Source organism: Nyctereutes procyonoides, unplaced genomic scaffold, assembly GCF_905146905.1.
Source record: "Nyctereutes procyonoides isolate TBG_1078 unplaced genomic scaffold, NYPRO_anot_genome, whole genome shotgun sequence".
Taxonomy (NCBI): Eukaryota; Metazoa; Chordata; class Mammalia; order Carnivora; family Canidae; genus Nyctereutes; species Nyctereutes procyonoides.
This window is the reverse complement of record NW_026575046.1, coordinates 33,262,684-33,286,994: the sequence shown is the minus strand read 5'-3', so window position 1 is coordinate 33,286,994 and position 24,311 is coordinate 33,262,684. Positions and strand designations below refer to the sequence as shown.

Sequence of the window (24,311 nt, the reverse complement as noted above, 5' to 3'; positions counted from 1 at the left end):
TAGTACCCTTGATGATGAACATTATGTCTTTGAGTCAGAGACTCATTAAAAAGTTCAAGAGGCTTAAGAGCTAAATCTTACTGAAAAATTCTTAAACTTTGGATCCAAAATAACCATTAAACATCAAACAAGTAGAGAAAATCATACTCGAAAATTTGAATAATTATTAAATCTATTCTCTGTAGATATTTTGAATGAAGGTAACCTGCTCCAGAACACATTTTTAAAAACAGCACAATTGTCAAAATAACAGAAACCATGGAGAGCCTGGGTGCATCAGCTGGGTAGGAATAAACTCTCAATTTCAGCTCAGGTATTGATCCCAGGGTCATGAGATCAAGCCCCACATCAGGCTCCGTGCTCAGCAGAGTCTGCTTGGGATTCTGTCTCCCTCTTTCTATCTCTGCCCCTTCCCTTGCTTGCCCATGCACACACTCTCTCTCAAATAAATAAAATCTTTTAAGAAAAAAAAAAAACAGATCTTTCATTCATTTAAAGATAAAGAATACAATACAAAGTTGAGTACACAAAAGATACTTAGTAACTGCATTCTGAACTAAATTAAATATAGGCATTACAATGGAACCTCTTCAAGCCTGAACCCATCAATCTCAACTAGTGAACTACTAAACTAAAAAGATCTGGCTTTAAGGGAGAATTAACTGAAATATAGAAAATACTACTGATATCCCCAGATGTCCTCAACCCAGGACCCAGATGTCCTCAACCCAGCTTTTTGAAAAGGACATCATGTCTCCACATCAAGGAAGATAGGAAGTGTAGGGACATGGTTTAGGGGAGAAATGGATTTCAGGTGCTGCACAGGAAAGGGAAACCATGGTTGTAAATAAGAGTAAGGGAGGAGCACATGGAGGAATGAACAAGAATGTTTCCCCATAACCACTGGCTTGGAAAACAAGAGGTGCTGAATTTTGTGACTTCTTACAAGCCGTGGGGGGCTTAAAGCCTGGAGTTTTAATGGTCAGCAGGCATGGCATGACAGGGATAGACCCCACGGGGGGACTGCACTACTCTTGGAGAGAAGGCAGGCAAACATCCCAGGGGCAGGCATCATGGAAATAGTGATTGGAAGAGCACCTAGGGCCCATCGAAAGACGAATGGATAAAGAAGATGTGGTTTATGTATACAATGGAATATTACTCAGCCATTAGAAACGACAAATACCCACCATTTGCTTCAACGTGGATGGAACTGGAGGGTATAATGCTGAGTGAAGTAAGTCAATCGGAGAAGGACAAACAGTGTATGTTCTCATTCATTTGGGGAATATGAATAATAGTGAGAGGGAATATAAGGAAGGGAGAGGAAATGTGTGGGAAATATCAGAAAGAGAGACAGAACATAAAGACTTCTAACTCTGGGAAATGAACTAGGGGTGGTGGAGGGGGAGGAGGACGGGGGGTGGGGGTGAATGGGTGACGGGCACTAAGGGGGACACTGGTTGGGATGAGCACTGGGTGTTATTCTGTATGTTGGTAAATTGAACACAATAAAAATTAATTTATTAAAAAAAAAAAAAAGGAAGAGCACCTAGGACCTCCAGTGGGAAGATCATTCGCTCTTCTCCGAGCACTTCCTTGAGAAGCAGTGTTCATAGAGACCTCTGGAAACAAAGGAGATGGCTGGCACCATTTCCTTCCCTACCCCTCAGCATGAACTCAGAGACACCTGAGGGTTTGAAACAGCTCAGCACTAGCACTGGCTGCCTAATTTGCTTCCATCAAGCCCCAATCCGCTGTGCTCTGGTGGGACTGCCCCTCTCAGTCAAGCTTGCCTCAGACCCAGCCTGGCAGGCCCTTCCCCCAGAAGACCAGCACAAACCCCTGCCCACACCAGGTCTCCTGACCAGAGAGTTTTGCAGGGCCTTAGTTCCAGAAGAGGTGGTGACAGGTCTCATTTCACAAGCAGACCAGAGCATATCTAATTAGAACTTGCCACATTCAAGCAAGGGATGAAATATGGCCCACAAAAGAAAAGGAGAGGCTCTGCAGGTGACTCAAAGGACAGAACAGCCAGAACGCAACAGCAGAGTACACAAAGCACACAGACACTTCCTGAAGTACTAGGCCCTGGGCACTACATGTTCTCTTCTTTATAAGGTCAATACTTTCAGGAACAGGAGACATAATTGGCTTTTCTAACACAGAAGAAGGCAGAGACTTACAGAGACTTACATAGAATGCCAAGATGGAGGAATTTATTCCAAATAAAAGACCAAGATAAGGCCATGGACAGAGATCTAAACAAAACAGATATAAGTAACATGCCTGATGAAGAATTTAAAGCAATGATCATAAGGACACTCACTGCACCTCAGAAAAGAATGGAACACATCAGTGACAGCCTTAGCACAGAGATAGAAGAATTAAAAAAAAAAATCAGAGATGAAGAATGCAATAAAAGAGATTGGAAATAGGCCTGATCCAATCATGCTGGAAGAAGAAAAGGAACAAATTAGTGACCTAGAAGACAAAATAATGAAAAATAATGAACCTGAACAAAAGAGAGAAAGAGTAATTATGGAACACAAGAATTGAGTTAGGGAACTCAGTGACTCCATCAAACATAACAACATTCGTGTTATAGGAGTCCAAGAAGAGAGAGAAGAGGGGGAAGAAAATTTATTTCCAGAAACAATACCAGAAAACTTCCCTAATCTGGGGAAGGAAACAGACATCTAGACCCAGGAAGCACTGAGAACTCCCATCAAAATCAACAAAAGCAGGTCAACACCAACACATATTATATTTAAATTTGGAAAATATAGTGAAAAAGAAAAAATTTCAAAAGCAGCAAGACAAAAAAGTCCTTTACTTACAAGGAAAAACCCATAAGGCTAGCTGAGATTTCTCAACAGAAACTTGGCAAGTCAGAAGGGAATGACATGGTATGTTTATTGTGCTGCATAAGAAAAATCTGTAGCCAAGAATACCTATCCAGCAAGGCTATAATTCAAAATAGGAGAGGTAGAGTTTCGCAGACAAACAAAAACTAAAGGAATTCATGACCACTAAACCAGCCCTGCAGGAAATATTAAAGGGAACTCTTTGAGCACAAAGGAGAGATGAGAAGTGACAAAGACAAGAAAGGATCAGAGAAAATCTCCAGAAACAACAAAACAAGTAGTAAAATTACAATATATATCTATCAATAATTACTTTAAAAAAATAATTACTTTGAACGTGAATGGACTAAACACTCCGATCACAGACAGGTGTCAGAATGAACAAGAAAAAAAAAAACACCCATCTACATGCTGCCTTTATGAGACCCATTTTAGTCCTAAAGATATCTGCAGTTGAAAGTGAGAGGTGGAAAAACATTCATCACACAAATGAATCTCAAAAGAAAGCCATAGTAACAATACTTATATCAGGCAAACTGGACTTTAAAACAAAGACTGTAAAAAAAAAAGACAAGGGTATACAAGGTATTGTATATTGTATAATCATTAATGGGATAAGAAGCTATAACAACAAGAAGCTATAACAATTGTAATTATTTATGCACCCAACATGGGAGTACCCATATATACAAAACAATTAATAACTAACATAAAGGAACTAAAGGATAATATTACAGTAACAATAGGGGATTTTTTTAAAATTTTTATTTATTTATGATAGTCACAGAGAGAGAGAGAGGCAGAGACACAGGCAGAGGGAGAAGCAGGCTCCATGCACCGGGAGCCCGACGTGGGATTTGATCCTGGGTCTCCAGGATCGTGCCCTGGGCCAAAGGCAGGCGCTAAACCGCTGCACCACCCAGGGATCCCCAATAGGGGATTTTAAATCCCTCTTAACAATGGACAGATCATTTAAACTGAAAATCAACAAGGGAACAATGGCCTTGAATGACACACTAGATCAGATGGATTTAACAGACATATTCAGAAAACTACATCTTAAAGCACAGAATATATATTGTTTTCAAATACACATGGAACATTCTCCAGAATAGATCATATATTATGTCACAAAACATATCTCAACAAATACACTAAAACTGAAATCCCACCATGCACCTTTTCTAAAGACTATAACCACAAGAAAAAAATTTGGAAACACCACAAATACAGGGAGGCTAAACAACATGGCTCCTAAACAGTGAATGGGTCAACCAGGAAATCAAAGAAGAAATTTTTAAAAACAGGAAAGAAATGAAAACACAACAGTCCAAAACCTTTGGGATGCAGCAAAAGCAGTCTTAAGAGGGAAGTATATAGCAATATAGGCCTACCTCAAGGAAGAAAAAACTCAATAAACAATTTAACCTTATACCTAAAGGAGCTAGGAAAAGAACAAACAAAGCCTAGAGCCAACAGAAGGAAGGAAGTAAATAAGATTAGAGCAGAAATAAATGATATACAAACTTTAAAAACAATGGAACCGATCAAAGAAACCAGGAGCTGGCTCTCTGAAAAAATTAATAAAATTGATATACCAAAAAAAAAAAAAAAAATACCATGTGCCTAGAATTAAGTCAGCATGAGTACCAATTAGCACATTTGTATGTAGTGACTTAGCTACATTCAGAGCTAGAAGGGTCTTTAGAAATCATTTAATCCAATTCCATCCAGTTTACAAATAAGAAAAATGGTACCAGACAGGTTAAGTGTTTTACCCATCATCACAATAGAAACTGTCACAGAAAAGATTAGATTCTAAGTCTCCTGAATCCCAGGTAAGTGCTCTTTCCACTCGATTAGTTATAAAATCATAAGCTCTCAATTGTGGAATTGACCAAAAAAACAGCAGCCACCAAAAACAAACAAAAAAAAACCAAATCAATCTTCTAAAAAAATCATATCAAGTCCCAAATCATTAAAACAAAGATTTATCACTTCATAGACAAATAGTAAAAAAATGAATAAATGTCTGGTGCCAATAAAAGCATCTCCAGAGAAAAAATATACTTAAGACTATAACATTCCTAAGGTATACGGAGGACCTTAATAAAACTGAATGCCTTAAATCTGTACTATATGAACTATGTACTTACAGCAGGGAACTCAGGATTTAGGCTGAGCTTACTAACACCAGCAAAACAGCTATGCACTCCCTCCCTACAAATCTTAGTTTACCTCTTTAATTATTTGGGCCCCCTTTTTGTCACTGAATTCCAACTGAGCCAAAGCCTGGTCAATGGACATTCCTCGTATCTAGAATTAAAGGGTAACAGACAAGAGAAGATAAATTAGTTTACAAAGTCAATGTTCCCTTTTCAGTGAAAAGCAAAAGCCTTACATAATACAAATAACTTCTAAAAATAGCTAGCTAGTTATATGTCAATTACATCTCAATAAAACTGGGGGAGGGGCTCTGACTTAAAAAAATAAAAATAGCTAACGTAAGGCAGAGAAGAAAACAAGTTTGAAAACAGATGCCACCCTCTTTAAGTCAAAATCAAACTTAAATGTTTTAACCATAAAACTGAGAACCGAGATTATAAATGTTTTAGTAATATTGAGAGCAGACATGAGAGAACACAGGGTGGCGAGCATCACACTAGGTATGAAAGACTATCTTTTTTGCAGGATAAGTGTATTATATGTTTATATCTGGGGCTTTGTCTTCTCTCATATATAAATTTCATTCTCCTGGGGAAAATCTTAAAAAGCAATGGTTTTGAAATTTGAATCAACTTTATTTTTTTGAATCAACTTTTAAGATAAATAAGCTTGTTTCCTACATTCTCTCAGAGTACAGATTCCTGATGCCTTTGTTCTTAATATCCATGTATCCAATGTGATTTAGTTCCTCAGAAAAAAGGTAAAAATTAAGCAGAATCACTCATTTCTGAGCAAATCATTCGTGGATTACCTAACAACTGTCTGAAACTGTAATTATACTCCTCACTTTCTGGAAAAATCAGGGTGATTTTTTTTCAATTTTTCAAATTGCAGAGTAGAATTCAAATTGTGGGGGAAATTTCAAATACTTCTTTTCCTAAGTATTATATGGTAATGTCATTTTAGCTTACCAATTTTGCCAAATACCACATCTTGTCTTTGCTGTATTTTATTTGCCTTCGACAATGGTAGATTTCCTTACAAATAGGGAAAAGGAAAAACAAGTTAGCAAATTGATCAAAATAATAACATACACTGTTAATAAAGCTTTAACTTTTTATGCCTAATGAAAATGTTGCCACAAGAAACAATGACATTATTAAGAATTTGGAGATTTTTTTTCTCTACATACACTAAGTTGTATTTTTCCAGTCTCACTATGTTAAAAAGATCATTAAGACAGTAATAGAAACTACGAATGGCCACATCGTGCCAATATTTGTAACATTTCTATCCAAAGGAATAGTAAAAGATCTAAATGAAAACATTTAGCTGGCTAAAGAAACAAACGAAAAGGTACAATGAGAAAAAAAAAAGTTTCCTGTTATTGGAGAGAATAAGAGAATAGGGTGAAATGGACAAAATAACAGATTTCACAGGATATTCTAAGTGTCTGGTCAAGAGCAAGAGCACAGGTCCTAGACTCAGACTGCCTGGGTCTGAATTCTAGTTCTACTCTCTACAAGCTACAGAACCCAAGCTCTTTTACCTCTCTGCCCAAGCTTCCTCTTTTTTTAAATGAAGATAATAGTACCAGCCTCATAAAAATATAGTAAGAATTAAAGAAAATAATCTATGCAAAGAAAGCATTTTGCAGTGCCTAGTACCTGGTAAGATCTTAGTAAATATCAGTTTTTATTATCTTCTCTTTAGAGTAGTAAATATATCCCATTTAAATGTTTAATCAATCATCCATTACATAATTTACAGTTCACAAAGTACTTTCTAAACCCATTATTTCATTTGACCTAACTCTATGAGTTGGGAGAAAAAACACTTTACAATCCTTTTACAGGGGTGCCTGGATGGCTCAGGTGGTAAAGCATCATACTCTTGGTTTTGGCTCTGATCATGATCTCAGGATCATGGGATTGAGCCCTGAATTGAGCTCCCTGCTCAGTGTGGAGTCTGCTTGAGATTCTCTCTCTCTCCCTGCTCCCCCCTCCGACTCACTCACTCTCTTTCTCTCAAATAAATAAATCTTTTTAAAAAGAATAATCCTTTCCCTGGTAAAAACCAGGAAAAAAAAAATCAGACAAATCAAGTGACTTAGCCAAGATTGCAAAGCTTGTGAGAGACAAAGCTGGAAGTCAAAGTGCCATACCGGGAAGTATATGAAGTGTCTAACACAATGTCTGGTAAGTGTATCTTTAAAGTTCCCCTATGACTGTAAAACCCAACTTCTTTCCACTACTACACCATATTGCTCCTTTAAAATAATTAGAAAACATTTGTCAAGGCAAACAATAGCAAGGGAGACTTCAGAACTTCCTAACATTCTGACTTCTGCTGGAAATTTTCAAATGCCTGAGAAACAGCAGAGTTTTCCCAAGGGGCCATCTTTTAATATGTAGCAGATTTCATTTCAGTTCCAATAGAAGCTGACAGACTGAAAACTGTAGCAATAGCCTAATTACGTTTTCAGCAATAAAGTGTCCAGGGGAGCACTGAAGAGGAAAGAAGAACCGTCATGACTGATAATATTCATCTGTGAAAATTAGTACACTCAGTAAAATCTTTTGTGTAAGAAACCCTTCAATTCTTGGTTTCTCATGGTGGGCTATCTCCAAACCTGAACTGTATATGATTATCTTCAAATTTTGTAAGAAAGATATTGTACTCCTGGCAAGAGCATGGGGAAAAAAGGAATCAAGTATTTAACAAAAAAGAAAAGTTATTCAATCATTTTCTTTTAAAACAAAAAGCTCAACATTTCCTTTAGGCAGGTGCAATGTCTAAACACAAGCCAGACAAACCTATCATTGCAAATAGATAAAGTGGCAAAGAGAGATCAGAGGGCTCAGTTAAATGTCACTATTAATCAACCTATACAGTAAATTAGATAAAGTTAGGATACAATGTGCAAGATAGTTATTCAAATAAAATGAAAGTAAGCCTAAGTTGCAAAATGTCTAAACCACTAACTTCCAAAGAAACTAATTTATTTTGCATATAACTAAACGATAAAAAAATTGTCTGGGATCCGTGGATGGCTCAGTGGCTTAGCACTTGCCTTTGGCCCAGGATCGATTCCAGCATCAGGCTCCCTGCCTTGAGCCTGCTTCTCCCTCTGCCTGTGTCCCTGCCACTCTCTGTGTCTTTCATGAATAAATAAATAAAATCGTTAAAAAAAAAAAATTATGACCAAATGGGGCACATGGGTGGCTCTGTCAATTAAGCATCCAACCCTTGATTTTGTCTCAAGTCATTATCTCAGGGTCATTGAAATGGAGTCCTGCACTGGGCTCTGTGCTGGGCATAGAGCCTGCTTGAGATTCTCTCTCTCCTTTTCTCTCTGCCCCTCTCCCCTAATTTTCCTCCCCATCCACGCACACTCACTCAAAAAAAAAAAAAAAAAAAAAAAAAAAAAGAAGTGTTGCCTAATAAAAGTCCAAACTAGAGCTTTCCAGGATGCACATAATGATTTATAAGTATGACTTATCAGTATGTCAATTAATCCATAAATTAAAAACATGCCTCCTATAGAAATGGTTGTTCAAATAGTTTTAATATAGTGTCACTATATTTTTAGTTTATTTAATATAGCTTTCTTCACAGATAGTGCAAAAGTAAACTCAAGCCCAAATTAACAAGGCCTATTATGAAGAAAATCATTTAATTTTTTTCTGGCTCATTTTCTTTACCCTGATGTAGCCACAAGTAAGATAAAGTCTACAGGAGTCTATGCTATTTGGAAATTGATGTTAGCTAAATTAGAAAAAGTCTTAAAAATAATAGGAATGGCCTAAATGTGCCTAAATTGGTGACATGCATTTTAATTTACTGCTATAGGATTTATTCACTACTGATCCACTATTATTTAACTTCATATTTCAGGGACGCCTGGGTGGCTCAGCGCTTGAGCACCTGCCCCTGGCTCAGGGCATGATCCGTGGTCTCAGGATCGAGTCCCACATAGGGCTCCCTGCATGGAGCCTGCTTCTCCTTCTGCCTGCGTCTCTGCCTTTCTCTGTGTCTTTCATGAATAAATAAAGATTAAAAAAAAAAAAACTTCATATTTCAATGCTGAATATCAGAATGAGTTAGAACAGTAAATATTATTTGACTCCCTTTTATTTTTTTTCTAATATTTTATTTATCTGTTTATTTGAGAGACAGAGTGCACGAGAGAAAGCAAGTATGAGGCTGGGGAGGTAGGAGGGACAGAGGAAGAGAGACTGTTAGGCTGACTCTGACACAAGGCTTGATCTCACATCCCTGAGATCATGACCTGAGCCAAAACCAAGAGTTGGACGCCTAACTGACTGAGCCACCCAGGTGTCCCTATCTGACCTCCTTTTAAATTAGGGATAAAACTAGTTTTTAAAATGTTTGCAGTTAGCAGATTGGCAAGTACAAGGTCACACTGCTGCACATAATGACAGTATAAGAACTATGTGGCTAGGTATGCAAACTACTCCATTATTAAGCTAGGTATTTAATGAAGGACATTAATATTTCACTCATAACAGGTACAAACGCACCACTGTCAATTTACTAAATACTATTTAGAGTCAGAAAATGTTATTTTCTAAAAGTCATAATTTGTTCCCAAGAGGATTACTCAAACAAAATCTGTGATCTACTTGTTAACTACTTGAATTTTGCCATTTGGGATATATCTTAAAGTGCATTTAGTTTGATGCCAAAAAGACTAGTACCATGAAATACAAATTTTTTCTTTTAGATTCTGGACCTGACAAATGTCATGATGTCTTTCTCAATTAACATCTAGGTTCGGGGTAGCCCAAGTGGCTCAGCAGTTTAGTGCTGCCTTCAGCCCAGGGCGTGATCCTGGAGACCTGGGTCAGTCCACATGGCTCCCTGCATGGATCCTGCTTTTCCCTCTGCCTGTGTGTCTGCCTCTCTCTCTCTCTGTCTCTCATGAATAAATAAAATCTTAAAAAAAAAAAATCTAAATTCAAAGAGCTCAAGTTAAGAAAGCTCATTAATAATAGGAAATTTTTTTATTTATGATATTCATAAAAATATGTCACTCCTCCTAAACATTATTAATTATAAAATTAGCACAGATTCTGCCACAAATCTAACTTTTAAGTTCTGATGGTAAGATAAAATATGGAAGTTAGAAAGTTATACACTTGAACTATTAGCATCTTTTTCTCTTTTATTCCCCAAAGAAGTAGGAGTTCTCTAAATCAACAAATTAACTCCTCTAAGAAAAAAAGAAAACATAAAACTGTACTAACTCAGACCAATACTTGGCAACTGAATCCTAATGAAAGGCAAGCTGTCAAATTCCTATAAAAATTAAGCAAATAACATTACTTAGATGAAACTGATTATACAGTAGCCTTAAATCCCAAAGGCCTTTAAAAGATGTTTTCTAAACTGAATGACTTATAATTAACACTACTGATTCTATTAACAATATTTATTAATTAATAATTAATTCTATTTCTAAGCACTTCCCACAGTTTATTTTCTTAAGGATTTAAATGCTACCATCTTGTTTATGCCGTCATTACTTGTCTAAGCTTTGTGACAGATACCTATGTATTCCACAGCAAATTCCCATTAAGCTGGAAATTAGTCTTGTATCTCAGGCTAGAACTCTCACAAGCAGTTTGGAGAAAAAAAGAATTCCGAGCAGCTAAAGATGAGATAAAATTCAGTATCTCTGAAAGCAATCCAATGATTAAATTCAAACCTTAGTTCAAAGCTTTGTGGATTACAAACACAAAAAAATCACAACTAAGTGTGTCTATGTTCAAATTTAAAATGTTGGCAAACCACACATATGATTTAAATATGGTTAACAGTTTAAGTCATTCCTGCCAACCCCTCATGCTTCACTACCAAGAATGCATTAGCAAGCCTCTTAAGAGTCAAAAATCTGTCAGGATATCTCAAGTTATTAGCTTAGTTTTAGAGTTAAAGCTCCCAACAGAAGGCTAGGTCAAGGCAAACAAGTAAGTAAAACAGACAATCTTTTAAAACTACTAAGAAGCGTGACAGGCAATGAGGAGGGCACTTGATGGGATGAGCACTGGATGTTATACTGTATGTTGGCAAACTGAACTTAAATTTCAAAAATGTAAAACAAAAACAAACAAAAAAAAAACCCTATCCACAACAAAAATAAATAAATAAAAATAAAACTACCAAGAAGATAAATGTAGAACAACTTCTGTATCAATCAAATGATCACACAAATTGAGGTATACTTTTTCCCTTCCTTCACATGGAACAGTAAATCAATGCTAGTCATGTAAGAGTAAAAGCTCTTTATCAAAACTAGGAGATTCTTTCTTTAAAAAAAAAAAAAATATTTGAGAGAGAGCACTCGTGCATGAGTGGGGAGGAGCAGAGGGAGAAAGAATATGAAGCAGACTCTGCACAGAGTGCAGAGTCCAATGCAGGGCTCATTCCCATGACCACAAAATCATGACTTGAGCCAAAACCAAAGTTAGATGCTCAACCAACTGAGCCACCCAGGTGCCCCAAGAGATTATTTCTACCCACAAACTTACTGCTGGTCTCCGAGGTTCTCCAGGCAACTGTGGAGGATAAACAATTTTATTCTTCTTTTCCCATTTTCGAGAAATGTCCAGAGACCCACTCATGTGGATATATGACTGGGGTAAAACATTGTGAGATGAGAGAAGCCTATAAAACAAAAAACACTTAGAATTTTTTCCAGAGCTTATGTATCTCCTGAACCACATCAGCTCTATTTTGATCAAAATTATTTAAGGATTGCAAGTGTAAAGAGTCTAGATGTATTCATTAATAGAGAACAATTTTACATAAAATACCACAAAAAGCTAGTTCACTGTAAAATAAGAGTAAAAAGTTGATAACTAGCATAATCAAATAATAAACAGTAATTAACTCAAGATCTCTTGCCCTGACTGGCCAAAAAATACTAACTCTCTAATAGAAGTCAGCTTAGTCCTAAAATAGACTTAAAGACACAATGGATCCCTGACCTGACCTGTACAATTCCTCAATTTTGGTAAGTAGGCAAGACATATCACAATATTTTGTAATCCCTAAGAAATTAATGGATAAAGGTGGCATTATTTGCCTCCTGAGGAAAGAACTCACTACCCACCGTCCATGAAGTAGTCTCTCTACAAAAAACAAACCTGAATTAATTAAGTTTCTAGATTCAATACAGGAAATACAGAGACAGGGGAACTGTTTAGCAATAGGAGATGGATGTGCTCAGCAAAATTCAAGCTGTACAAATTCTTTTCTTTTTTTAATTTTTTTTTTTTTATTTATGATAGTCACACAGAGAGAGAGAGAGAGAGAGAGGCAGAGACACAGGCAGAAGGAGAAGCAGGCCCCATGCACCGGGAGCCCGACGTGGGATTCGATCCTGGGTCTCCAGGATCGCGCGCTGGGCCAAAGGCAGGCGCCAAACCGCTGCGCCACCCAGGGATCCCACAAGCCGTACAAATTCTGCAAGACAAACAGCCCACTTTCTTCAATAAACTACAACGGGAAAAAGAAAAAGCTAAATAAAGAACCTACTGATTAAGACTTAAGAGAAATATCGATTAGTTTCAATATGTAGATTATTGTAATTTTAAAAGTACAACAGTTATTTAACCATTGGAAATTTGAACATTAACTGGATATTGGTTACTTCTTAATGAGTTATATAGTGAAATATTTACTGATTAAATAGTATGCTATACGGGATTTGTTTCAAAATATGATAGAGTAGGGGCCACAGATAAAACAAGACTAGCCATGAGTTATTGTTGAAGTTGGGTTCATGAGGGTTCATCATATTATCTACTTTTTTTATATCTAGGTATATCCAAATAACACACAAACTTGATGTTTCCCTGCTATACAGAATATAAAGTCTAAACTCCTAGGAAGACACAAAAGGCCTTTTATAATCTAACTTGAAACTGGCCATCTTGGCTCATCTAACCTTATGGCCAGGCCACAGAGACATTCATTGTTCCCTGAACAAACCATATATTTTCAGATCTTTATACTTTTGATTATATTGTTTCTTCCTTAATCATTGTCTCCTGAATGAAACACTTATCCTGTTTTAAGCTCTAGCTCAAATTTCACCTCAATGCAAGGCATCACTCGATCCCTTCTCCCAGACAACCACTCTCTCCACTATCTTTGTACTCTGTTCTTGCCAGCCATGGAGCAGTGAGTTGGGACTATGGTACTGTAAGGTGGCTATAGAATGAGTTCCTGTAGTAAGTGTATAGATTTGAGCCTTCTGAGGGCAAGCATAACATCCTCTGTATTCCAGCACTAAGGACAATATCTGGCACATGGATACAGAGTAAATATTTAACCTAGACTTAAATATTCAAAGTTGTTGTAAATTGGCAGATGTTCACACAATTTATGCAACTGGATAATACATTTAGCAAGGCCTTTGTTTTTAATTTTAAAACCATTTAGACTAAAGGATTTTATTTTATTTTTTTCATGTTTAACAATCTTTAATTCAAATGTGAAAGTTCAGTACAAGCCATTTGTAGGGCTTGGGACTTGTTCTTTTAAAAACAAGAATGGGGGAATGCAACAGAATGATCTTTCCACTTTTCTTCAGAAACTTTCAAAGAAAGGATAGATCATAGGGCCATAAAGATCCATTGAGTCATACCCACTTTCTCCCCTATCAATAGTCTTTCACCCATTCCATAATCTTAATACACATTCTGGCCTCCTGAACCATAGGGATCTCCCATGTTCATTGCTCCTCCACCACCCATTCTCATTATCTCTTTCTCTTGGATCCATGTAGCCCATCTGGCTATAACTTTCGTCTCTTTGGCGTCTCATTTGTTCTTCCATCTCACGCTGCCAAATCATCATCTCTTCTTCCCTTCTACGCCGTTCTTCTTCTTGCCTTAGTTGCATTTCTTTATGTTTCTGCATTTCTTGATTGTGAAGTTTTTCCAAGTGTCTTAATTCTTCCTGGCGTCTCATCAGATCTTGACGCAAAAGATGTGCCTGATGCTCATGATAGGCATCTTCCATTTCATTTTCCAATTTGTCTTTCGCATCTTTCATGTTTTTTTCAACTTGTTCCCTTTGCTGTTTTTCCATTTCATCCAGGGACTTCCATCGCTGAGAATATTCATACTCAAATGTGCCATGCTGGGCAAAACGAGGAGGCGTTTCTCTCTCCTTTTGATACATTGGATTCTTCTGTGCAAGTCTTTGAGGAAGGCCATCTTCATCATCTAATTGTTCAAGAGGTTCCACAATGACTGGACGAGGCGTTGTTGTCAGTAAGGAAACACCTTCGCTGCATCTTTCAAATGCTTTTCTTGCGGCTGGTTTAGAAGCAAATCTCCCACGATCATCCACGATTACAACAGCCCTCTCAATAGGCCCAAATTGGCTAAAGGCTTCTTCCAGCAGTTCACTGGAACAGGCAGCAGCACGTGTGGCAAAGCGAACCCGAAGCTGCCTACCCCTCATGGGTGTATCACCGGGTTCAGCTTTGGCAATTTCAGCCAGTGCCCTAGATTCAAGTTCAATAAGCCCGAATCCTTTGCCTTTGCTGATAAAACTTCTCCTGGTTCTCCGTATTTAGCACAGAGTCTTTTGAATTCATCCTCCATGATGTCAGCAGGTAGTTTCCCGACAAACAACCGGCAGCGCGGCGTGTAGGTTTTCTCTCCGGGCCTCCTCAGGAGGGACAAGCGGGCTTTGAACCCCTCCGAGGCGGAGATCTCCTCCTCGCTGCGGCCGCCGCCGCCGGGGCGGGGGCCCTGGTGGTGCTGCTGGTGGCAGGGCGGGTGGTGCTGCCGCCCTCCGCCCCCCCGCCCCCCCCGCCCCGTGTGGCTGCTTGGGGTGGCCGCCGGGGGTACTCAGGCCCGGGCCACCGCCGGGTTTCGGCCCGCCCTGCATTTTGCGGCCTTTCGGGCCTCCGGGGCCTGGGCCCCCCGCGGGCGGAGGCGGCGGGCCCCCGGCCTGGGGCGGGGTGGTGGGGACCCCGCTGCTCGGCGGCGCGGGCGGGGGCGCCCCAGGCGGCGCCGAGGTGACTGCGGGCGGCGGGGTCGGGGTGGGGCCCGGGCCGCAGGGGCCCCCGAGGTCGGAGGAGTTGCGGGCGCTGCTGAGCCAGAGGCGGGGGCGCGCCGCCCACTCCCGGCGCCGGGCCAGGCCCGGCCCCGAGGACCCACAGGCTTGGACGAGTCCTGCGGCGGCGGCGGCTGCTGATGCGGCGGCGGCTGCTGCTGGTGCTGGTGCGGAGGTGGTGGCGGGATCGGGGGTTTGGAGCCGCCCTGGCCCGGGCCGGGCCCCATGGGTCCCCGGTTCTGATTGAGGCCCATGCCGGGCGGCGGGGAGCGGAAGTCGTGGAGGCCACCGCGGCCGCCGCCGCGGCTCCGGAACCGGTCCCGAGACATGTCCGTGATCAAGGGGCGGTCGAGGCAGAAGCGGAGAAGACGCTCGGGGAACGTGGGGGCCACCTTGCTTCGCACAAGACGGCGGATGACACAGGCCTAGACTAAAGGATTTTAAAAATCTGTTCTCCTACTGGCTCGTTTCTCTTACTCTACCTCAAGTTCACCACTTTATATCCCGATATTAAGATCAGTACCACCAAAATACTTGACAGAATCTTTGCCATCCACGCTTAGGTTCCACTATTTTAACTGAAAAGCACAAGACTAGGATACATGATGTTGGAGGGCAGACTTTCCATTAAAAAAAAATGTAAGCTAAGTGATGAGGGCAGAGATTATGGAGTCAAGTAACCCTGAGTCTAATCTTTTTTTTTTTTTGATTTTTTTTTATTTTTATTTATGATAGTCACACAGAGAGAGGGAGAGAGGCAGAGACACAGGCAGAGGGAGAAGCAGGCTCCATGCACCGGGAGCCTGACGTGGGATTCGATCCCGGGTCTCCAGGATCGCCCCCTGGGCCAAAGGCAGGCGCCAAACCGCCGCGCCACCCAGGGATCCCCCTGAGTCTAATCTTAATTCTAATACAACGTAAATGGCCTTGGGGACACCACATAACTTTCCAGAGTTCAGTTTTCTCATTGGTAAATGGAGTAATAACCATAATTACCTCATAGGCTTCTTAAAGAACTCAAATAAGATACTTTAAGTAAAATATTTAACCTGACACTTAAAAAGGCTCAATAAAATTGATGTTATTACTTTTAGAATAATACCCACTTCATTCTGTTAATGGTGGATAAATATTTAATGTACTGCCCCTTATGATGTCTAGCACATGATAAACACTGATGGCTAGTATTAATTTTAAATCAGGCCCTCTCAACAGTTCATCTCTCCTATTCTCCAAAAAACTGAACACTGTGAACTATAAACTTTATATTACGCAATTTCAAACCTTCTCCTCATATTTGCAATTATGATCATTTGCCTCTCTCCTGCTGTAATTCATAGGCACACTAAGTTCATCAACTCTTTGGGCCTCCATTTTTTTATGAAAACAGGAATTGGAGTACATTATCTGTAGGGGCTTTCTGAACTTTAATTATATCCCGAATCTCATTGTTGACATAGGATTACAGAAACACAAACCCCTTGGCTTCTATTTAATTCTTCAATGAAACCACTGTTAACAGAGTTGAAGCCCCCAGGAGTCCGATTCCAGCAGCACAGGGCCCCGGATCCCAGGGCGCCCAAGCCCAAGAGGACAAAGCTGGTGATCCCACGTTCCCCCGGAACAGGCAGAAGCAAGGACTCTCCTGCTGCTGGGTGCCCCCCCCCCCCCAAGCTGTGCAGAGCAGCACACCTGCGTCGGCCCTGGGAGCATCTAGGCCAGTGTGGACTGGGAGACTGCATTAGTTACTCACAGGGAACTGATTCCAGAGCTAGAAATCCGGCCGCCACCACTGTTTTTCCTTCTTGCTTCACCTTGTGCCTGGGAGACATGGGGCCACCAGGGAGCAGAGGCCTCACGGGGTAAACAACTCCCACGGAGCCTGGCACCCGGCAGGGGACGGGGCATCTCCCCCAGGTACACACACCTGAGAATCAGCACAGCACCCCTCCCCCAGAAGACCAGCTGGAAGAACAGGGAAGAGCGTTCTTGGCCAAGCAGTGCTGGAAAGCTCCAGGACCAAGGGAAAATCAAGGGAATATAATATATAGAACGAGAGGGTTTCCCCTTTTAAATTTTTTTTTCCTTTTTCCATTATACTCGCTTTTATATCAGACTAAAAACTTAGTTTTTTCTCTTTTCCCACCTTAACTACAATATTTTACCAGCTCTTCATTTTTAAGTTTCTTCCTTTTTGACTTCCGTATTTCTACAATTACATGTCTTAGACATACTTTTCATTTCTGGATTCCCTTCAACATATTCAATTTAATTTTGGGAGATATATGATATGGGTTTTGTTTTCCCCGCCTCATTTTATTCTAAAATGGTGAAGTTAATACCTTCTAAAACATGACCAACATACACCCATAACCAAGTGGAATACCATGCCAGTTCATTCTGTGAGATTATATTCTCCCTTTGTTCCCATTCTGCCCCTCTCTTTTATCTTGTTTATATTTTGGTGGTCAATGTTGGGGCTATCTACAAGTATTGCTGATTTATATAAATTTGGGATTGAGCATCTTCTAACATACAGCACTTAATATACTCAGAACAAAGAGAACCACCCTTTAGGACCCCTCAGGTAGACTACATTCTCCCTCCACTACCACTTCTTCACCACCACCATCTCCCAGTCCCCCCATTTTTTTTCTTTTCCTTTTTTTTTTTTTCTTTGTTCTTTTTTCGTCCTTCTTTGGGATTTTCGATCTTTTATTTTTTTTACTACTTTGTTTTAAAATTTGTTTTTCACTTCAGTGGTCCTTTGGTTTCATTTCATTCTGATCTTCCTTTTCATTTTCTGGTCTCTGACCTCGTCAGAATCATCTAGGATGGAATTTACTTAGGTCGTGGTTGTTATTCTTGACTCACCCCACTCATACAGCCACTCTGCACTGAACAAAATAATCAGAAACAGCACTCTCTGCCACAGAGTTACAGAATATGGATTTCAATTCGATGTCAGAAAGCCAATTCAGAAGCACAATTATAAAGCTACTGGTGGCTCTGGAAAAAAGCATAAAGGACTCTAGAGACTTCGTGACTACAGAATTGAGATCTAATCAGACCAAAATTAAAAATAAATTGTAAATTTGTTTTATTTTATTTATTTATTCATGAGACACAGAGAAAGAGAGAGGCAGAGACACAGGCAGAGGGAGAAGCAGGCTCCATGCAGGGAGCCCGAAGTGGGGCTCGATCCAGAGACGCCCTGTGCCAAAGGCAGCCACTTAACCGCTAAGCTAGCCATGCATCCCAATTAAAAATAAATTAAATGAGATGCAATCCAAACTGGATGTCCTAATGGCTAGAGTTAATGAGATGGAAGAAAGAGTGAGTGACATAGAAGACAAGTTGATGGTAAGGAAGGAAGCTGATGAAAAAAGAGAAAAACAATTAAGAGACCATGAGGAAAGGCTAAGGGAAATAAATGATAGTCTGAGAAGGAAGAATCTACGTATAATTGGGGTTCCAGAAGACGCCGAGACGGAGAGAAGGCCAGAAAATATATTTAAACAAATCACAGCTAAGAACTTCCCTAATTTGGAGAGGGAAACAGGCATTCAGATCAAGACAGAGAGGACCCCCTTACTGCAAAATCAATAAAAACTGCTCAACACCTCACATTTAATAGTGAAACTTGCAAATTCCAAAGATAAAGAGAAAATCCTAGAGGCAGCTCGAGACAAGAGATTCTAAAGTTATATGGGGAGAAATATCAGATTAACAGCAGATATCTCCACAAAGACCTGGCAGACCAGAAAGGGCTGGCAGGATATATTCAGGGTGCTAAAATAGAAGAACATGCAGCCAAGAATACTTTATCCAGCAAGGCTGTCATTCAGAATAGAAGGAGAGATAAAAAGTTTCCAGGATGGGCAGAAACTGAAAGAATATGTGACCACCAAACCAACTCTGCAGGAAATATTAAGGAAATATTACCCTGTAAAACAAAGAGGAAGCCCAAAGAAATAATCCACAAACAGGAATTGAATCGGTATTACGATGACACTAAATTTATATCTTTCAATAGCTACTCTGAACATGAATGGGCTAAATGATCCCATCAAAAGACGCAGGATTTCGGGGTGGATAAAAAAGCAAGACCCATCTATTTGCTGTCTACAAGAGATTCATTTTAGACCAAAGGACACCTCCAGCCTGAAAATGAAAGGTTGGAGAACCATTTACCACTGAAATGGTCCTCAAAAGAAAGCTGAGGTAGCAATCCTCATATCAGATAAATTAAAGTTTATACCAAAGACTGTAGTATAAGATGAAGAGAACACTGTATCATATTTAAAGGATCTATCCAACAAGAACCTAACAATCATGAATATTTATGCCCCTAATGTGGGAGCTGCCAAGTATATCAATCAATTAATAACCAAAGTAAAGAGATACTTAGATAATTATACACTAATAGTAGGAGACTTCAACACGGCACTTTCTGCAAATGAACAGATATTCTAAGCACAACATCTCCAAAGAAACAAAAGCTTTAAATGATACACTGGACCAGATGGATTTCGCAGATACATACAGAACTTTCCAAAAGCAACTGAATACGCATTCTTCTCAAGTGCACATGGAATTTTTTCCAGAATAGACCACGTACTGGGTCACGAGTCAGGTCTCAATCAATACCAAAAGACTGGGATTGTTCCCTGCATATTATCAGACCACAATGCTTTGAAACTAGAACTCAATCACAAGAAGAAATATGGAAGAAACTCAAAACACATGGAGGTTAAAGAGCATCCTACTAAAAGATGAATGGGTCAACCAGGAAATTAGAGAGGAAGTAAAAAGATTCATGGAAACTAATGAAAATGAAGATACAAGCATTCAAAATCTCTGGGATACAGCAAAAGCAGTCCTTTTTTTTTTTTTTAAAGGTTTATTCACTTATTTATTCATGATAGATATAGAGAGAGAAAGAGAGAGGCAGAGACACAGGAGGAAGGAGAAGCAGGCTCCATGCCGGGAACCCGACGCAGGACTCAATCCCGGGACTCCAAGATCACGCCCTGGGCCAAAGGCAGGTGCCAAAACGCTGAGCCACCCAGGGATCCCCAGCAAAAGCAGTCCTAAGAGGAAAATACATCACAATACAAGCCCCCCTCAAAAAATTGAAAAACTCAAATACACAGGCTACCCTGCACCTAAAGGAACTGGAGAAAGAACAGCAAATAAAACCTACACCCAACAGAAGAGAGATAATAAACAATCTAGCAGAACTCAGTGAAATAGAGACCAAAAGACTGTAGAACAGATCAACAAAACCAGGAGTTGGTTCTTTGAAAGAATTAATAAGATAGATAAACCATTAGCCAGCCTTATTAAAAAGAAAAAGCATTCAAATTAATAAAATCATGAATGAAAGAGGAGAGATCACAACCAATACCAAGGAAATACAAACGATTTTAAAAACATATTATGAGCAGCTATATGCCAACACATTAGGCAATCTAGAAGAAATGGATGCATTTCTGGAAAACCACAAACTACCAAAACTGGAACAAGAAGAAATAAAAAACCTGAAGAGGCCAATAACCAGCAAGGAAATTGAAGCAGTCATCAAAAACTTCCCAAGACACAAAAGTCCAAGGCCAGATGGCTTCGCAGGGGAATACTATTAAATGTTTAAATAAGAAACAATACCTATTCTACTAAAGCTGTTCCAGAGGATAGAAGGGGATGGAATACTTTCAAACTCGTTTTATGAGGCCCGCATCACCCTGATTCCAAAACCAGACAAAGACCCCACCAAAAAGGTGAATTATAGACCAATATCCCTGATGAACACAGATGCAAAAATTCTCAACAAGATACTAGCCAAAAGGACCCAACAATACATTAAGAAGATCATTCACCATGACCAAGTGGGATATATCCCCGGGATGCAAGGTTGGTTCAACACTCACAAAACAATCAACGTGATAGATCACTTCAACAAGAGAAAAAACAAGAACCATATGATCCTCTCAATGGATGCAGAGAAACCATTTGACAAAATACAGCATCCATTCCTGATCAAAACTCTTCAGAGTGTAGGGATAGAGGGGACATTCCTCAGCATCTTAAAAGCCATCTATGAAAAGCCCACAGCAAATATCATTCTCAATGGGGAAAAACTGAGAGCCTTTCCCCTAAGATCAGGAACACGACAGGGATGTCCACTCTCACCACTGCTATTCAACATAGTACTAGAAGTCCTAGCCTCAGCATTCAGGCAACAAAAAGAAATAGAAGCCACTCAAACTGGCAAAGAAGTCAAACCCTCCCTCTTCATAGATACATGACACTGTACCTAGAAAACCCAAAAGACTCCACCCTAAGACTGCTAGAACTCATACAGCAATTCAACAATGTGGAAGGAAGGATACAAAATCAATGCCCAGGAATCAGTGGCATTTCTATACACTAACAATGAGACTGAAGAATGAGAAATTAAGGAGTTAATCCCATTTATAATTGTACCCAAAAGTATAAGATACCTAGGAATAAACCTAAACAAAGAGGTAAAGGATCTACACCCTAAAAACTATGGAACACTTCAGAAAGAAATTGAGGAAGACACAAAGAGATGGAAAAATATTCCATGCTCATGGAAGAATTAACATTGTGAAAATGCCTATGCTACCCAGGGCAATTTACACATTCAATGCAATCCTTATCAGAGTACCATGGACTTTCTTCAGAAGAGTTAGAACAAATTATTTTAAGATTTGTGTGGAATCAGAAAAGACCCTGAATAGCCAGGGGAATTTTAAAAAAGAAAACCATAGCTGGGGGCATCACAATGCCAGATTTCAGGTTGTACTACAAAGCTGTGGTCATCAAGACAGTGTGGTACTGGCACAAAAACAGACACATGGATCAGTGGAACAGAATAGAGAATCCAGAAGTGGACCCTGAACTTTATGGTCAACTAATATTCGATAAAGGAGGAAAGACTATCTATCCATTGGAAGAAAGACAGTCTCTTCAATAAATGGTGCTGGGAAAATTGGACATCCACATGCAGAAGAATGAAACTAGACCACTGTCTTTCACCATACACAAAGATAAACTCAAAATGGATGAAAGATCTAAATGTGAGACAAGATTCCATCAAAATCCTAGAGGAGAACACAGGCAAGACCCTTCTTGAACTCAGCCACAGTAACTTCTTGCAAGATACATCCAGGAAGGCAAAAGAAACAAAAGCACAAATGAACTATTGGTACTTCATCAAGGTAAAAAGCTTCTGCACAGCAAAGGATACAATCAACAAAACTAAAAGACAACCTACAGAATGGGAGAAGAAATTTGCAAATGATGTATCAAATAAAGGGCTAGTTTCCAAGATCTATAAAGAACTTACTAAACTCAACACCAAAGAAACAAACAATCCAATCATGAAATGGGCAAAGAGACATGAAGAGAAATCTCACAGAGGAAGACGTAGCATGGCCAACATGCACATGAGAAAATGCTCTGCATCACTTGCCATCAGGGAAATACAAATCAAAACCACAATGAGATACCACCTCACACCAGTGAGAATGGGGAAAATTAACAAGGCAGGAAACCACAAATGTTGGAGAGGATGCAGAGAAAAGGGAACCCTCTTACACTGTTGGTGGGAATGTGAAATGGTGCAGCCACTCTGGAAAACTGTGTGGAAGGGTTCCTCAAAGAGTTAAAAATAGACCTGCCCTACGACCCAGCAATTGCACTGTTGGGGATTTACCCCAAAGACACAGATGCAATGAAACGCCGGGATAGGGATCCCTGGGTGGCGCAGCGGTTTGGCGCCTGCCTTCGGCCCAGGGCGTGATCCTGGAGACCCGGGATCGAATCCCACGTCGGGCTCCCGGTGCATGGAGCCTGCTTCTCCCTCTGCCTATGTCTCTGCCTCTTCTCTCTCTCTCTCTGTGGGACTATCATAAATAAATAAAAATTAAAAAAAAAATTTACAATGGAGTATTACTCAGCCATTAGAAATGACAAATACCCACCATTTGCTTCAACATGGGTGGAACTGGAGGGTATTATACTGAGTGAAATGAGTCAATCAGAGAAGGACAAACATTATATGTTCTCATTCATTTGGGGAATATAAATAATAGTGAAAGGGAATAGAAGGGAAGGGAGAAGAAATGGGTAGGAAATATCAGAAAGGGAGACAGAACATAAAGACTCCTAACTCTGGAAAACGAACTAGGGGTGGTGGAAGAGGTGGGGGGTGGGGGTGAATGGGTGACGGACACTGAAGGGGCACTTGACGGGATGAGCACTGGGTGTTATTCTGTATGTTGGCAAATTGAACACCAATAAAAAATAAATTTATTATTAAAAAAAAGAAAAGAAAGAAAGAAAACCAGAGTCGGGGGCATCACAATGCCGGATTTCAAGCTGTACTACAAAGCTGTGATCATCAAGACAGTGTGGTACTGGCACAAAAACAGACACATAGATCAGAACAGAATAGAGAACCCAGAAATGGGCCCTCAACTCTATGGTCAACTAATATTTGACAAAGCAGGAAAGACTATCCAGGGATCCCTGGGTGGCGCAGCGGTTTGGCACCTGCCTTTGGCCCAGGGCGCGATCCTGGAGACCCAGGATCGAATCACACGTCGGGCTCCCGGTGCATGGAGCCTGCTTCTCCCTCTGCCTATGTCTCTGCCTCTCTCTCTCTCTCTGTGTGACTATCATAAAAAATAAAAATAAATAAAAATAAATAAATAAATAAAAGACTATCCACCGGCAAAAGGACAGTCTCTTCAATAAATGGTGCTGGGAAAATTGGACAGCCACGCACAGAAGAATGAAACTAGACCATTCTCTTACACCATACACAAAGATAAACTCAAATGGATGAAAGATCTAAATGTGAGACAAGGATCTATCAAAATCCTAGAGAACACAGGTAACACCCTTTTTGAACTTGGCCACAGCAACTTCTTGCAAGATACACCTATAAAGGCAAGGGAAACAAAAGCAAAAATGAATTATTAGGGACTTCATCAAGGTAAAAAGCTTCTGCACAGCAAAGAAACAGTCAACAAAACTAAAAGACAACCTACAGAATGGGAGAAGATACTTGCAAATGACCTATCAGATAAAGGGCTAGTATCTATAAAGAACTTATTAAACTCAACATCCAAGAAACAAACAATCCAA

The 24,311-nt window shown here is 39.9% G+C and overlaps 1 protein-coding gene and 1 pseudogene across 2 annotated transcripts in view; both read right to left on the bottom strand.

Annotated features, from left to right (window-relative positions):
- The window catches only part of MRPL22 (mitochondrial ribosomal protein L22), a 39,661-nt gene that overhangs the window by 9,946 nt on the left and 5,404 nt on the right, over positions 1-24,311 (bottom strand). For both annotated transcript variants that reach the window (XM_055325206.1, XM_055325205.1), the window contains exons 3-5: positions 11,588-11,723; positions 6,005-6,070; positions 5,106-5,183 (exon numbers count right to left, since the gene is read on the bottom strand). In XM_055325206.1, the coding sequence (XP_055181181.1) occupies positions 5,106-5,183; positions 6,005-6,070; positions 11,588-11,723 (280 nt within the window). The remainder of the gene's footprint in view (positions 1-5,105; positions 5,184-6,004; positions 6,071-11,587; positions 11,724-24,311) is intronic.
- LOC129509538 (splicing factor, proline- and glutamine-rich-like) lies at positions 11,731-15,914 on the bottom strand (annotated as a pseudogene).